The 17,955-nt window shown below is 43.8% G+C and overlaps 1 protein-coding gene across 1 annotated transcript in view; it reads right to left on the bottom strand.

Moving 5' to 3' along the window:
- The window catches only part of LOC148502609 (uncharacterized), a 283,629-nt gene that overhangs the window by 174,981 nt on the left and 90,693 nt on the right, over positions 1-17,955 (bottom strand). Inside the window, 2 exon segments of the mRNA XM_088449561.1 lie at positions 10,236-10,416; positions 13,713-15,160. Coding sequence (XP_088305687.1) covers positions 10,236-10,416; positions 13,713-15,160 — 1,629 coding nt within the window.

Genomic DNA, 17,955 nt, shown 5'->3' with positions numbered 1-17,955 from the left:
CACACTGATGACTGGGTGAGACACACTGATGACTGGGTGAGACACACTGATGAATGGGTGAGACACACTGATGAATGGTGAGACGCACTGAAGAATGGTGAGACGCACTGATGAATGGTGAGACACATTGGTGAATGGTGAGACACACTGATGACTCAGTGAGACACATTGATGAATGGTGAGACACATTGATGAATGGTGAGACACACTGATGAATGGTGAGACACACTGATGAACGGTGAGACACACTGATGAACGGTGAGACACACTGATGAACGGTGAGACACAGTGATGAACGGTGAGACACAGTGATGAACGGTGAGACACAGTGAGACACACTGGTGAATGGTGAGACACTGATGAATGGTGAGACACACTGATGAATGGTGAGACACATTGATGAATGGTGAGATTACTGGGAAAAGAGGGACCATAAGTGAAAAATAAAAAGGAGGAAAGTGTTGTCTGCACACCCTCAGGTGGATAAGTGAGTGTGAAAATCTCATATCATAATAAAATTGTTGTGTAAGTGTAACATTATTATGTACAATAATTACATCTGTAAATACGATGTATGTGTGAAAATGTAGGAACAATGTTATAATTAGGGGTGTGCACCGGCCACTTTTTGTGTTTTGGTTTTGGATCTGGATTTTTCTTCGTGTTTTGGATCTGGATTGGTTTTGCCAAAACCACCCTTCCGTGTTTTGGGTTCTGGGTTTTGTGTTTTGGATCTGTATTTTTTTGAAAAAAAGCATAAAAACAGCTAAAATCACAGAATTTGTAGGTTTTTCTGCTCCTATGCTATTATTAACCTCAATAACCTTAATTTCCACTCATTTCCAGTCTATTCTGAACACCTCACACCTCACAATAGTGTTTTTATGTCCAAAAGGTTGCACCGAGGTAGCTGGATGACTATGCTAAGCGACACGAGTGGGCGGCACAAACACGTGACCCATCTAGGAGTGACACTGCAGTGGCAGACAGGATGGCAGTTAGAAAAACTAGGCCCCAAACTGTACATAATGCAAAGAAAAAAAGAGGTGCAAGATGGAATTGTCCTTGGGCCCTCCCACCCACCCTTATGTTGTATAAACAGGACATGCACACTTTAACAAATCAATCATTTCAGCGCCAGGGTCTGCCACACAACTGTGGCTGAAATGATTGGTTCGTTTGGGCCCCCACAAAACAAGCTGGCAATTAATGTGTCCCTGCACAAACTGGCTCTACGGAGGCAAGATGTCATCCTCATCCTCCTCATCCACCGATTCCTCACCCTCTTCAGTGTGTACATCCTCATCCTCACAAAGTATTAACTCGTCCCCACTTGAATCCACCACCACAGGTCCCTCTGTACCTTCTGGAGGCTGGTCTCCCTGGAAGAGCTGATAATTCATTTTGATGAACATCATCTTCTCCACATTCTGTGGAAGCAACCTCCTATGCCTTTCGCTGACAAGGTTCCCGGCTGCACTAAACACTCTTTCGGAGTACACACTGGAGGGGGGGCAACTCAGGTAAAATAGAGCCAGTTTGTACAGGGGCCTCCAAATTGCCTCTTTTTCCTGCCAGTACAGGTATGGACTGTCTGACATGCCTACTTGGATGCTGTCACCGATGTAATCCTCCACCATTCTGTCAATGGTGACAGTATCATATGCAGTGACAGTAGACATGTCAGAAATTGTTGCCAGGTCCTTCAGTCCGGACCAGATGTCCAAACTTGGTCCTGCCTGCCCTGCATCACCGCCAGCGGGTTGCTTAGGATACCTAAGTTTTTTCCTGGCAGCCCCAGTTGCAGGAGAAAATGAAGAAGGAGCCGTTGACGTGTCACGTTCCGCTTCAGCTGACAGTGTGTTCACCAGCAGGTCTTTGCACCTCTGCAGGCTTGTGTCGGCCGGAAAGAGAGACACCACATAGGCTTTAAACCTAGGATCGAGCACGGTGGCCAAAATGTAGTGGTCTGATTTCAACAGATTGACCACCCTGGAATCCTGGCAAAGCGAATGAAGGGCTTCATCCACAAGTCCCACATGCCGAGCGGAATCGCTCCGTCTTAGCTCCTCCTTCACTTTCTCCAGCTGCTTCTGCAAAAGCCTGATGAGGGGAATGACCTGACTCAAGCTGGCTGTGTCTGAACTGACTTCACGTGTGGCAAGTTCGAAGGGCTGAAGAACCTTGCACAACACGGAAATCATTCTCCACTGCGCTTGAGTCAGGTGCATACCCCCTCCTTTGCCTATGTCATAGGTGGATGTATAGGCTTGTATGGCCTTTTGCTGCTCCTCCATCCTCTGAAGCATATAGAGGGTTGAGTTCCACCGCGTCACAACCTCTTGCTTCAGGTGATGGCGGGGCAGGTTCAAGAGTGTTTGCTGGCGCTCCAGTCTTCGGCACGCAGTCGCTGAATGGCGAAAGTGGCCAGAAATTTTTCGGGCCACCCAAAGCGTCTCCTGCACGCCCCTGTCGCTTTTCAGAAAATTCTGCACCACCAAGTTTATTGTGTGAGCAAAACATGGGACGTGCTGGAATTTGCCCAGATGTAATGCCCGCACAATATTGGTGGCGTTGTCAGATATCACAAATCCCCAGGAGAGTCTAAGTGGGGTAAGCCACTGGGCGATGATTTCCCTCAGTTTCTCTAAGAGGTTGTCGGCGGTGTGCCTCTTACTGAAACCGGTGATACACAGCGTAGCCTGCCTTGTAACGAGCTGGCGTTTCTGAGATGCTGCTACTGGTGACGTTGCTGCTGTTGCTGCGTAAGGTGATACATCTACCCAGTGGGCTGTCACAGTCATATAGTCCTTAGTCTGCCCTGTTCCACTTGTCCACATGTCCGTGGTTAAGTGGACATTGTGTACAACGGCATTTTTCAGGACACTGAGGACACTTTTTCTGACGTTTCTGTACAGTCTCGGTATCGCCTGCCTAGTGAAGTGGAATCTAGACGGGATTTGGAACCGGGGACACACTACCTCCATCAATTGTCTAAATCCCACTGCACTAATGGCGGATACCGGACGCACGTCTAACACCAACATAGCAGTCAAGGCCTCAGTTATACGTTTTGCTTCAGGATGACTGCTGTCGTACTTCATCCTCCTCGCTAAGGACTGTTGGAGGGTCAATTGTTTAGTAAAAGTAGTGGTGTTCCTACTTCCTCTCTGGGATGATGAACGACTCCCAGCAGCAGCAACAGCAGCAGCGGCAGCAGTAGGCGTAGCAATGCAGGATCCTCCGGAGGAATCCCGGATAGGAGAGTCAGTCATGCCAGTGATATGGCCTGCAGGACTACTTCCGATCCTAAGGAGGAAATTGACGAGGAGGGAGTTGACGGTGTGGTTTGCAGGCGCTTGGATACAACAGGACAACGGGATTTAGGTGTCCCTGGACTGCTTACGGTCTGAGCCAAAGTTTCTGAACTTGACAGTAACTTTTTATGAACGCGCTGCAGGTGCCGTATAAGGGAGGATGTTCCTAGGTGGTTGACGTCCCTACCCCTACTTATTTCACCTTTACATATGGTACATATGGCAAGACAGTTGTTGTCCGGATTTGGATAGAAATATTGCCAGACCAAAGAGGTGGAATGTTTGGTCTTCTGCCCAGGCATGACCGTGATGGGCTTTTTCATCCCACGGACAACAACTGTCTCCCCCGGAGCCTGATTTAAACAAACCACATCACCATCAGAATCCTCCTCGCCAACTTCCTCCTCAGCGCCAGCTACACCAGTATCCTCATCCTGTTGTACTTCAACAGTGACATCTTCAATTTGCATATCAGCAAGTGGACTGTGGGTGCTCCTTTCAGCACTTGCAGGGGGCGTGCAAATGGTGGAAAGAGCCACCTCTTCCCGTCCAGTGCTGGGAAGGTCAGGCATCGCAACCACCACCACACTTGGACTCTCCTTGGGGATTTGTGATATCTTCTTAGAAAGCACAGTTCTTCGCTGTGCTTTTGCCAGCTTAACTCTTTTGATTTTTTTAGTGGGAGGAGGGCTTCCATCGTCATGTGAAGCTGAACCACTAGTCATGAACATACTAGGGATCGACCTTAGCCGTTCCTTGCCACTCCGTGTCGTAAATGGCATATTGGCAAGTTTACGTTTCTCTTCAGCTGATTTAAATGTCTTTTTCAAGGTCATTTTCCTGAACTTTGCCATTTGGGATTGTATGTGCCCTCTACTATGACATTGGGCATCGGCCTTGGCAGACGACGTTGATGGCATGTTATCGTCTATGTCATGACTAGTGGCAGCAGCTTCAGCACTAGGAGGAAGTGGTTCTTGATCTTTCTCTATTTTATTTTTATCGGAGAAAGTTTGGTCCTCCATTTATGTTATATCGATTTGATATATACGTGCGGCTAAACACAGAAAATAATTTTTTTTTTGGTTTGGACTGGAGTGTACTTTGTGGGTTACAGCACCCTTTAACGGTCAAGCCAGCCGGCCCTTTACTTATGACACAGGCGCACGCTTGGCACTACTTTGTTGATGCATGTGCGGCTACTGCGCACACAATTCACAAACACAGAAAATAATTTTTTTTTGGTTTGGACTGGAGTGTACTTTCGGGGGTTACAGCACCCTTTAACGGTCAAGCCAGCCGGCCCTTTACTTATGACACAGGCGCACGCTTGGCACTACTTTGTTGATGCACGTGCGGCTACTGCGCACACAATTCACAAACACAGAAAATAATTTTTTTTGGGTTTGGACTGGAGTGTACTTTCGGGGGTTACAGCACCCTTAACGGTCAAGCCAGCCGGCCCTTTACTTATGACACAGGCGTACGCTTGGCACTACTTTGTTGATGCACGTGCGGCTACTGCGCACACAATTCACAAACAGAAAATAATTTTTTTTTGGTTTGGACTGGAGTGTACTTTCGGGGGTTACAGCACCCTTTAACGGTCAAGCCAGCCGGCCCTTTACTTATGACACAGGCGCACGCTTGGCACTACTTTGTTGATGCACGTGCGGCTACTGCGCACACAATTCACAAACACAGAAAATAATTTTTTTTTTTGGTTTGGACTGGAGTGTACTTTCGGGGGTTACAGCACCCTTAACGGTCAAGCCAGCCGGCCCTTTACTTATGACACAGGCGCACGCTTGGCACTACTTTGTTGATGCACGTGCGGCTACTGCGCACACAATTCACAAACACAGAAAATAATTTTTTTTTTGGTTTGGACTGGAGTGTACTTTCGGGGGTTACAGCACCCTTTAACGGTCAAGCCAGCCGGCCCTTTACTTATGACACAGGCGCACGCTTGGCACTACTTTGTTGAAGCACGTGCGGCTACTGCGCACACAATTCACAAACACAGAAAATAATTTTTTTTTTTGGTTTGGACTGGAGTGTACTTTCGGGGGTTACAGCACCCTTAACGGTCAAGCCAGCCGGCCCTTTACTTATGACACAGGCGCACGCTTGGCACTACTTTGTTGATGCACGTGCGGCTACTGCGCACACAATTCACAAACACAGAAAATATATTATTTTTTTAGCACTTGGGGGGAGCACCCCTGATGGACAGAGCACCCCCTGGACAACACTACAGCACCCCTTTAGGACTGGGACACTGCACAGGACTTTGGAGTGGACACAGCCCCTATGGAGAACTGACTGCACAACACAGTCCAGCCAGCCCCTATGGACTTTGAAGTAGTGGACACAGCCCCTATTAACAACAGCAGCACAGCACAACACAGCCAGCCCCTATGGACTTTGAAGTAGTGGACAACAGCAGCACTACACTACACTACACTACACAGCCCTAACTCCCACCCTCCCTCTTCACTGTCCACAGCCGAGTGAGAAAATGGCGCCGACGCGGGTACCTTATATAGGATCCAAAACCCGCGAGACTCGGAAGGCGGGATGATGACGTTTTGCCTCGATTTCAGATCCGAGTCAGGCGGGAAAAGTCAAGCCTGACTCGGATCGGACTCGGATCGGGGGGGTTCGGATTTCAGAAATCCGAACCCGCTCACCCCTAGTTATAATGTGTGTGTGTGTATATATATATATAACAGTACATATATAAACCTAAGTATGATGCCTATGGTGTTGTGACAATGAATGGTGTGTACCCTTAATATGAGAAAAAAATATATATACTGAAAAATCGAGATAGTGTACGGAGTGAGTCGTGTATAAGTGGTGACTCTATAGAGGGATAAAAGATTTATGTCTATGGTACTACAGGGACAGTGGGTAAGGATAGTAATATCTAAGCCATCAGAGAGATTATACAGTAATATATCACTCAAGGCAGTTGCCAAATATTGATATTCTAATACTGTTACAATCCCCTAACAATTGCTAGGACCAAGATGAAGGTATTGGAGATACGAGGCACATCCAAGAACAGTCACGAGCAGAATATTAAAATCATGGCAGTTTACTTTATAAATGATATGGTGGACCTGGAGGGCCAGTACAAACACAACATGTCAATGGTGCAGTAAGGAGCTGATACCATAGGACAGGCAATAGAATATACTGTAGACTTACAGCCCAAACTAAAGTTGTTGAATGGCCAGAAGGCCTAGATGACAGCGATGCTTGAAACGTGGTGTAGAAGCAGGAGTGCTGGAGGGCCTAGTAGACAGCGATGCTTGGAACGTGGTATAGAAGCAGGAAAGCTGTATGGCCTGGAGGGCCCTGTAGACAGCGATGCTTGAACTCGGGGTACTTTGGTCACTTAGAAGCCGGTGAGCAGAGTACACGCTGCATGTACTGATTATAACTGGAAGTCTGGATGCACAGAAAGCAAGTTGCATAACCAAAAGTTCCACATGAAAACTCTATAGCCGACAGGGCGGCGACAGTCCAGGAAGTTCAAATAGGATCAGCTGCCAATCAGGCAGCACTAGGAGGAATTTGTATTGTCACCTTTCCATGCAGCCATAGCTGCTCTTACCTTTCTTACTTCACATTTCACTTTTCTCATTATGGCGACGCCCTGGGGTGGCTCAGCTGTGCTGATTTTATAGTGTCCTGCGCTCAGGATTTAAACCCTAGTATGTTAGGGTCCTAGCCTGAAGAGGTTACCTGGATATGGTGGGTAGGCCCATAACCTTGGCCATGATTATGCTAAAAACCACTATTGATTGCAAAATTTTATTGAATAATGGATTTATATATAATCAGTAATTTGGAGTTGTGCACCTGTGATTTGTCTGTTCCTGTGCCTGCAAGAAGTCTCAACAGGTAGCACCTCCCATTATATATATAGTCAGGTTGTGCAGTCCAGGAACCTTTCCTATATACTCCATTTAATGTACTTTATTGCACACCTGAAGGAAAGGAGACGCCTTCAGCCTGGACTAGCGCCCCTCCCTTATTGGTTTAAAAGCATGGAGTCTGGTATTGTATATGCACACTAGTGTCACGGCTGCCGACACTTGAGACTCCTGGGAGGAGGCAGGCCTACTAGGCACAATAAACTGGGGTGGCTTTAGGAATGACCTTTTCATGAAATCTCAGAATAAAAGTAAATAGAATTTATTCACAGGAGAAATATAATGGCAACGTCTCACACAAAGTCTCAACAACACTGAGGTTCACATAAGCAATAATGAATATAGGAGAAAACCCCCCATATAGTCTTTAACCACAGAAAAGTTAATATGGTAGGGAACCCCGAGTCCAGTATGAGGCTAACACCTCAGGATGGTATAGAGGAGCTTCACCTGGGTGGAACCCTGTAGTGATGGAGATCTGGAGCAGGGTTGAGCCCTGTGATGCGATGAGGTCGGAGCAGGGTTGAGCCCTGTGATGCGATGAGGTCGGAGCAGGGTTGAGCCCTGTGATGCGGAGGTTGAAGCAGGGTTGAGCCCTGTGAAGCGGTGAGGTTTCGGATCAGGGTTGAGCCCTGCGGTGTGACTAGAATCCGGAGCGGGGTTGAGCCCCATGATGCAATGAAGGTTGAAGCAGGGTTGAGCCCTGTGAAGCGGTGTGGTACCGAGAACGGGGTTGAGCCCTGCGGCGTGACTAGAATCCAGAATGGGCTTGAGCCCCACAATGCGGTGATGATAACTGTAACAGTGCAGTTGACAACCGTAACGAAGATGGATTCGATGTCCACAGGAGTGAGAGACAACAGGCAAAGTAAATAGTGCAGCAAAAGGTGAAACCACAGCAATGGAGCAAAAGCAATACTTAGGCAATGGCTATGCTGAGTTCTGTAGTGCGGCTGGTAACTGGCATCAGAAGTTTAACCGGAACATGGGCAGAGATATAGCAAAGTCCACAGCAACCCACAGGCCCAGCAGGGATCTGGCAGGAGTCCAAGAAAGACCTGAAAGTAACGTTGCACAGACACTGAGACACAGTTAGTAACAGGCTTTATACTAGAGGTATGTGATCCATAGGACGTTCAGAACATGTGACCCAAATGGAATCAGGTTTGAAATAATGAGCAATCTAGGGATCCCACTACCTGACAACACCTTGGAAACAGATGATCACTTTAACTCTCTATTCCCTGTATGTGAAGAATGCCAGCAAGCAGGATAGCTCCTCCAATGACCACAAAGGAACTTTGGAAATAGTAATCTATCTTTATGTACTGAAACAGTCGCTGTCCTGACAACTAGTAATAGGCACAATTTTAGGTAAGTCCTACAAGTTATATACTGTAGTGCAACTTTGGGTTGATTTTTGGGGTGTGGGTCCCTTGGATTGCTTTGGTTGGTCTGCTCCAGGCCATCACATTATAACACATTCTTTCTTTTTTGCACTATTTTAACACTTTACTGTTTGTTTTTATTATATTTGTATTTTCACCTTTCTATGCAGCCATAGCTGCTCTTACCTTTCTTACTTCACATTTCACTTTTTTCATTATGGCTATGCCCTGGGGTGCCTCGGCTGTGCCGATTTGGGTGTGTCCTGCGCTCTGGATTTGAACCCTAGTATGTTAGGGACCTACCCTAAAGAGGTTACCTGGATGTGGTGGGTAGGCCCATAACCTTGGCCATGATTATGCTAAAAACCTCTAAGGATTGCTATATGGCCTGGAGAGCCTAGTAGACAGTGATGCTTGAAACAGGTATTGAAACATGATTGCTGGATAGCCTGCAGGGCCTAGTAGACAGCGATGTGGCTGAAGCCGAGGAACATGGGTCACCTAGAAGCCGGTGAACAGAGTACACGCAGCATGTACTGATTATAACTGGAAGTCTGGATGCACAGAAAGCAAGTTGCATAACCAAAAGTTCACATGAAAACTCTATAGCTGACAGGGCGGTGACAGTCCAGAAAGTTCAAATAGGATCAGCTGCCAATCAGGCAGCACTAGGAGGAAACATGTGACATCCTCTGACGTCTGGGTCTCCTAGCAACTGGCACTTGTAACAGGCAGCCACGGAGATAACTGGCTATTAACGCCAGATGGAGACCAGTGAAACACATCCTTTTCCCCAGAGGTCCCCACACATACCCAGCGGCAGCGACTACAGAAGACCATGGAATCAGGGGTCGTTTAGTCGAACCTGCGGGTTGCAGCCTAGCTACCAGCAGGGAGCCGGGGACTAAACTTGAGAGGCACATAGCTGCGTCTAGTAACGCTGTCATGAGCAGGGGAGATCCTTAACGGTGGACTCCATGAAGCTTCTCCTGGCTTCCTTCAAGTCGGACATTTCCTCAGAATGTAAAGCAGCACTGCAGTCCTGTCAGCAGTCAGTGGACATTTTAGGAGATCGGACAGATCATTTAGAAAATAATTAAGAAGTAGTTACAGTAAATCACACAATGATCTTATAACGTTACATAAGCAGCGCCAAACAGAGGTCACCACTCTGAGAGATAAAGTCGGGGATATGGAAGATAGGTCCCGACGTAACAATTTCAAAATACGAGGTATTCCCGAATCAGTATCATATACAGATCTCAAGGAATATGTCACAAATCTGTTTATGAAACTACTTCCTACAGTGTCCATTACTGATTTTCTGATAGACCGCATCCACCGCATACCTAAACCAAGAAGTGCCCCGGAAAGCTCACCCAGAGACACTCTTATGCGAATGCATTACTTTCACATAAAATAAGCTGTCCTGCGAGCTGCTAGACCCTCGGAAACTTCCGTGTCTTTTCTGGGTAATCTTCAACCCTTTGGAGATCTATCTGCTCCTACACTAGCCAAACGCAGATCATTCTATCTTGTTACAAGGGCTCTTCAGAAGGAGAATATCGGTAGGACTTTCCTACTAAACTGCTGATAGTCAAAACGGTTCCACCACAGTTGTTTTTTCACCAGATGATGGTATCCAACTCCTGGTTTCTTAAACTCCAGAGGACATTTCAGCAAAATTATCCAAAAGCCCGCGGATTGAACGTGATTGGTCTTAAACAAAGACGCCGTGTTCCGAGCACATAATGCCGGCTCTTGCTATAATAAGCTAAGTGGACATTATACAAAGTATTTGTACGATTCAATTGTTGCTCATCTTGTAAGCAACACAGTTCTTGTTAATCTGATACCAATACCTATATAGTAAATTAAGATAATGCCGGATCAGTTTGTAAATTTCCTCTTTTATCTTTATTCTATTCCATAATTGGTAATTATATGTTGACATATAGTTTAACTTTGTTGTAATTTGGAGTGGTGGGGGGTGGCCGCTACCCCCTACTTTTCTCATATGTACCGCCTTAGGAGGTGGTCCTTTCTAGCTCCTATATGGTGCTATTCTGTTTTTTCCCCCTATATGTTTTGTTCTCTTTTTTATGTTTCTGTTTTTTCTCCTGCTATTATTATACATCTGTGTTTCCTATTTTGCTTTTTTTTTTTTTTAAATGGTACAAAATATGCAGATCTAGTACAACTTACTGTAGTCTATGGGTCACTACATCGTTATTTCAACATGACACAATGGTTAATTTACTGTCCTTAAATGTTAAAGGGCTGAACTCTCCCAACAAGAGGCGACTGGCCCTTCACTTTTTCCACAAACATAAGGCACACATAGTGGCGGTTCAGGAAACCCACTTCATTAGTTCAGCCCCTCCGAAATTCTTTAATTCTTATTACCCCCAATCTTATATGTCAAATGGTCCGCAAAAAAAAGCTGGAGTGGCCATACTATGATCACCTCCTGTCAATTTACGTTAGATGAACAAATTACAGACCCAAATGGCCTGTACCTTATTTTAATAGGGAAATTAGAAAATCGAGTGGTTACAATAGCTACGGTATATGCCCCAAATGCTAAACAAACTTTATTCTGTAGGACATTCTGCTCCATCCTCCAAAAATGCTGCAAGGGTCCAGTTATACTGGTCGGGGACTTTAACATGGTGCTAGACCCAACACTAGATAAATCTACACCCACTAGTAAATTACATCCCCAACAGGTCAAGCATCATTCTAAAGCGTTTAATAGAATATTATTAGAATATGATGTTTGGAGGGTGAAGAATCCTACGGCCAGGGATTATACATTTTACTCACATGTACATCACTCCTATTCGAGGATAGACCTAGCACTGTCAGATAAATGGACCTTACGGGAAATTAGAAAGGCTACCATTTTACCTGTAGCGTGGTCAGTCCACTCGGCTCTTGTTTTACACTGGGATGTGGATTCTCACAAGACCACCCCCTAGAACGTTGCATCTAGGTGACCATTTGTTGACTAATTCAGAGGCTATACAAAATATTCTTAATTCTCTTACAACATATTTGGACACCAATAAACCAGAGGACACCTCATTATTTAACCATTGGTGCACACTAAAGGCGGTGGCGAGAGTTACAGCAATCCAATCGGCAGCAAGACTTAGGGAAGAAGCTATTAAAACCCAGGCAGACTTAGAAGTAAAACTAGCTGATCTAGATGCTAGACATAAAAATTCCCCCCTTAACAATAAAATCTATCGCTAACTTCTTAAAGCTAAGGAAGAGTGGAATGTGTTGGCTTTGGGGGAGGTTCATAGGACTATATTTAAATTGAAACAGAGATGTTATGTTCATGGAGAGCGGGAAGAATGCTAGCTCAGAAGTTAAGAGGCAAAATGGCTAGGGAACAGATTCGGGCGATCTTTAATTCAAGGGGAGCTAAGGTCACTGATCCTAATGATACAGCGCGTTGTTTCTCAAACTCGATAAAAAACAGTATTAAATGTTTGCAATCCACGCCACACCCAGCAGCTGATGACCTGCGTGATCTTCACCAATCACAAATATATGTGCATAATAAAAAAGTGGTAAAAAGCGCTTAGGTTAAGGTGCGGGTGCAAATATGTCCAGTTTGTCCCATAAATATGAAAATAAATAACGATACAGCAATCTTATGCTTCAATAGTCACTCTTTTGTAGTCCAATAATGGCCTGTGCTCCAATAACAATTCCTCTTCAAAGCTTAAAACAACCTGGTCTCTCCACTTGGTCCTTACACCATACCCCTCAATATCAGAAGGCCATAAAATACAAGAGTAGGGAAAGTATATATTGTAAAACCATAAAACATTTATTAAAACAAGTATAAAATAAAAAGTGGTCGCATACCATCAGGGACCTTTACATGAAAGGCACAGTTTTTAAACATATAATTAGCCTTAAATAAGAGATATAGATGTAAATTCTCTTTATTTTTCGCAGCAGGGTATTAGATCACATTTAAGGGGATCTTGATTCATGATTTACCCTATTATGTACTAATATATGTTACATGTTTAATGTTTGTCCGAACTTATTTTAAACAGTGATAATAAATGTTGTGTTACCTACTTTCAAATTACATAACAAGTAATGCCCTAAAACAAGAGTCTGCTTTCTTTCTCTTTGCTCTGTTTGTGTATAAAGCGTTAGGAGAACTTGCAGATAAACAGGAACCCTGGACGTTGGGCTACAAGCTTAGATGTTTTGATGGAAATATAAAGGGACCTATCCATTACCAGATCTTTCTGAAAGACAAAAGATTTATCTATTGAAAATTCCTGGGGCTGCTGTGACAGATATCTGACATGTACATGACAGTTTTTGCAAATGATGAACGATATCGCATGACATCATTCTGAGAGTGGATTTTTTTTATGTTTCTATTCATTTTCATAAAAAAATCGTTCGTCGTTCACCGCGACAGATATTTCTAATATCTGTCAGCGATAAACGATAATTGACCAACATGTTGGAGAGGCAAAAGACCCAATTTGTCGGCTGCGGGAGCGTGCATTTTTATCGATCAGAGCCTATCCATTAGTAGATAAATCGTTCGTTGTTCAAATTTATCTGCTTGGATAAGCCCCTTAAACATGATTATAGTGTATTTTGCTTGATAATTCATTTGCAGTGGTGGTGACAATAGCTGTCTTTCTGTTTTGTATTATTTATGCAGTGCTCACACAATAAATGCCTTATTTTTTTCAAGAAAATACCATTAATTTCCTTATTTCTCCTAAAAAGAAAAACAATTTCCTCAAAATAGGCAAAAAAAAGTTTTTATTGAAGAAAGTGAATTTTTTAATTTTATTTTTTCTAACCACTGTCAAGAAATAGTTTTTTGGTTCATTATTCCACCATTCCAAAACAGCAAAAAGCTCAATTCTACCCATAAGGTTTCAAAATAAAATATTATATTAATGGCACACATCCCAATTATCGGCAGATGGATAGCCTAAAACGGTATAATACTGTGTGACTGGAGTGTTACTACAACCCTGTTTTGTATCAGCTCATAGAAATGCTTTTCTCCTGTGTGACAGCTGATGTCTGACAAGATCTGATTTCTGTGTAAAACATTTCCCACACTCAGAACATGGAAAAGGCCTCTCACCTGTGTGACTTCTCTGATGTCTAACAAGATATGATTTCTGCGTAAAACATTTCCCACACTCAGAACATGGAAATGGTTTCTCACCTGTGTGACTTCTCTGATGTGTAACAAGCTGTGATTTCCGATTAAAAGATTTCCCACACTGAGAGCATGGAAATGGTTTCTCACCTGTGTGAATTCGCTGATGTTTAAGAAGATCTGATTTCTGCATAAAACATTTCCCACACTCAGGGCATGGAAATGGCCTCTCACCTGTGTGATGTCTCTCATGAATAACAAGAGCTGCTTTTTGTATAAAACATTTCCCACACTCAGAGCATGGAAAAGGCCTCTCACCTGTGTGACTCTTCTTATGTGTAACTAGAACTGATTTCTGTGTAAAAGTTTTCCCACACTCAGAACATGGAAATGGTTTCTCACCTGTGTGAATTCTCTGATGTGTAACAAGATCTGATTTCTGCATAAAACATTTCCCACACTCAGAACATGGAAATGGTTTCTCACCTGTGTGTCTACTCTGATGTCTAACAAGATATGATTTCTGTGTAAAACATTTTCCACACTCAGAACATGGAAATGGGCTCTCACCTGTGTGGCTTCTCTGATGCGTAACAAGATGTGATTTTTGTGTAAAACATTTCCCACACTCAGAACAAGGAAATGGGCTCTCACATGTGTGACTTCTCTGATGCATAACAAGATGTGATTTCCGTTTAAAAGATTTCCCACACTCAGAGCATGGAAATGGTTTCTCACCTGTGTGAATTCTCTGATGTGTAGCAAGATCTGATTTCTGCGTAAAACATTTCCCACACTCAGAGCATGGAAATGGCCTCTCACCTGTGTGATGTCTCTCATGAATAACAAGATTGGATTTATATGTAAAACATTTCCCACACTCAGAGCATGGAAATGGTTTCTCACCTGTGTGCCTACTCTGATGTCTAACAAGATGTGATTTTTGTGTAAAACATTTCTCACACTCGGAGCATGGAAATGGCCTCTCACCTGTGTGACATCTCTGATGTGTAATAAGATTTGATTCATATGGAAAACCTTTCCCACACTCAGGACATGAAAGTGGCTTTGCAAATATATTAGCTGGCTGATGGGCAATAAGCTTTGTTCTCTTTGTAGAACATGTGGCATCTATATTATTGGGAAATATATTATCTACTCTGAGAACTGTAATAGATGTACCAATATCTGAGTTATCAGGGGAACATGACATATCAGAAGAGTGGGATGACATATCTGTACTGTGGAGAACTGGAGAATCTTGTCTGATGTCATCTTTTATTTCAGAATCTGGAGATATAATTAGATGGTCCTGCAATATATTCCATCTGTTACAGCCATCTGTTGGGAATATAATAAATATACGGTTTTAACAAAATAAGGTTAATTAAAAAAAACCTCACATTTAAGATGTATAAAGGTGAATAAAATAATTCTGCCTCCAGATGTGCAATATCCATGAGATGTAATTAAAGAAGAGCTGTAACTGCAAATGCTTACCGCTCTTGTATAACAGTGCATGTTCTCTGCACATTTATAGCAGAATTAGATTTCTTTCTCAGTGAGACTCGCAGGATCATAGAGCCGGGAGCAGGTTTTATTAGTGTTGCATTAATGCAGTAACTGTATGTAAGTGATTGTTAAAGTGAGAAAATTTGTAGTGATAATATTATGTTGATTTTAACATGTTGTATTGTATTGTGTTATTGTAGGTAGAGGTTTTATATCCTCTAAATAAATGCGCTAATAACTTATTACATATAATATCTTGTACTAATGAAAGTCCCTTTTGTTAGGGCATACCCAGGGATCCACAAACTTCTAGAGTCTGGCCAGAGAGGTCTTCACCTATAGCAACCACCTTTCCCATAGAGATTTATATTCGCACAGGTACTTGGATGTCCTCAGGTCTTATACTTAAGATAGAAGAACCTTATGATGGAAACTAGATGGCAGCAGAGAGTAAGCTGAAGTGGAAAACAGGGTGCAATTAAACCAGAGCCAGGTGACCAGTGCTGAAAACCAGGAAACAGAAGCTGAGATCAGGGTCAGCAAACAGGCAGAGAATGAACCACGTACTCAGCTGGAAGGTCAGGAAATCAGGACAGGAGGCAGGTCAGGAGCCAGGGACAGGGTGCAGGAAGGTCCGGATGTTTAGGAACAAGCAGGAGGCACACAAAGGCAGGAACAGGTGCAGGGGAGTCAGGATTCCAGTAACAGACAGGAGGTTTCAGGGAGCAGGTCAGCACCCAGGGCAGACAGGATACTATAACAAAGAAGTTATGTCCTCACTGCCTCTTACCTAAGCAGACACCCAATCAGCATGCCCACTGGGACAAGCCCCCAAAGCTGTGTAAACGTGCTGCAGCTGCCGGGCTGTATGGGAAACAGCCAGGCAATAGCCGGGACAAGAAGGCAGGGCAGCCGATGTGATGACATCATGCAGGGTCCTGGTAGCAAAGCAACGGCCAGTACAAGGTGGGGCTGTGTGAGATGAGGCTATGAGTTCGGAGGATATATGATGAATATACAGTACTGTGCTAAAGTTTTAGGCAGGTGTGATAAAAATGCTGCAAAGTAAGAATGATTTCACAAATATAAGTGTTATTAGTTTATTTTTTTATCAATTAACAAAATGCAAAGTGAATGAACAGAAGAGAAATCTAAATCTAATGAATATTTGGTGTGACCACCCTTTGCCTTCAAAACTGTATCAATTCTTCTAGGTACACTTGCACACAGTTTTTGAAGGAACTCGGCAGGGAGGTTGTTACAAACATCTTGGAGAACTACCTACAGATCTTCTGGATGTAGGCTTGCTCAAATCCTTCTGTCTCATGTAATCCCAGACAGACTGGATGATGGTGAGATCAGGGCTCTGTGGGGGCCATATCATCACTTCCAGGACTCCTTGTTCTTCTTTACTCTGAAGATAGTTCTTAATGACATTGGCTATATTTCTGGGGTCGTTGTCCAGCTGAATATATTTGGAGCCAATCAAACGCCTCCCTGATGGTATTACATGATGGATAAGTACTTGCCTGTATTTCTTGGCATTGAGGACTCCATTAATCCTGACCAAAGCCCCAACTCCATTTGCTGAAATGCAGCCCCAAATTTGCAAGGAACCCCCACCATGCTTCACTGTTGCCTGCAGACACTCATTATTGTACCACTTTTCAGCCCTGCGACAATCTGCCTTCTGTTACAGCCACATATTTGAAATTTTTACTCACCAGTCCAGGGCACCTGCTGCCATTTTTCGGCACCCCAGTTCCTATGTTTTCCTGCATAGTCGAGTCACTTGGCCTTGTTTACACGTGGAAGGTATGGCTTTTTGTCCGCAATTCTTCCATTTAGACCACTTCTGGACAGATTTCTCCGAACTCATAGATGTAGCTAGGTACCACTGGTTTCTGCGAGTTCTGAGCTGATGGCACTGCTGGACATCTTCCGATTTTGAAGGGAAGTAAGGATGATGTGTCTTTCATCTGATGCACAAAGTTTTCTCAGCAGACCACTGCGTCTACGGTCCTCAACGTTGCCCGTTTCTTTGTGCTTCTTCAAAAGAGCTTGAATAACACATCTTCAAACCCCAGTCTGCTTTGAAATCTCTGCCTGGGAGAGACCATGCTGATGCAGTATACCCACCTTGCGTTTTGTTGCTGTTCCCAGTCTTGCCATGGTGTATGACCTGTGACATGAAACAGTCTTCCACAACCTCACCTTTGTAGCAGAGTGTGGCAGTTCCTCACCCAGTTTTAAGCCTCCTACACTGTTTCTGTTAATTAATTACTTTGTTTCAACCTACATATAAAAAAGATGTTCATTATCACCTTCTTGGTATGATTGGTTAATCATACACTTGACTATAATCCTACAAAATCCCTGATTTTGTGCAAGTGTACCTAGAAGAACTGATGCTGTTTTAAAGGCAAAGGGTGGTCACACTATAGGGTAAATTTACTAAAGTGAGAGTTTTTAGAAGTGAGTTTTAAAAGTAATGTTGCCCATAGCAACCAGATTCTACTTAACATTTAACTAGCACCTTCTAGAAGAAAATAGCTAGTTTCTGATTGGTTGCTATGGGCAACATCACTTTTAAAACTCACTTCTAAAAACTCTCACTTTAGTAA

The sequence above is a fragment of the Taudactylus pleione genome, unplaced genomic scaffold (genome assembly GCF_031769625.1).
Source record: "Taudactylus pleione unplaced genomic scaffold, aTauple2 ptg000488l, whole genome shotgun sequence".
Classification (NCBI taxonomy): domain Eukaryota; kingdom Metazoa; phylum Chordata; class Amphibia; order Anura; family Myobatrachidae; genus Taudactylus; species Taudactylus pleione.
This window is presented reverse-complemented; position numbering and strand designations above follow the sequence as displayed.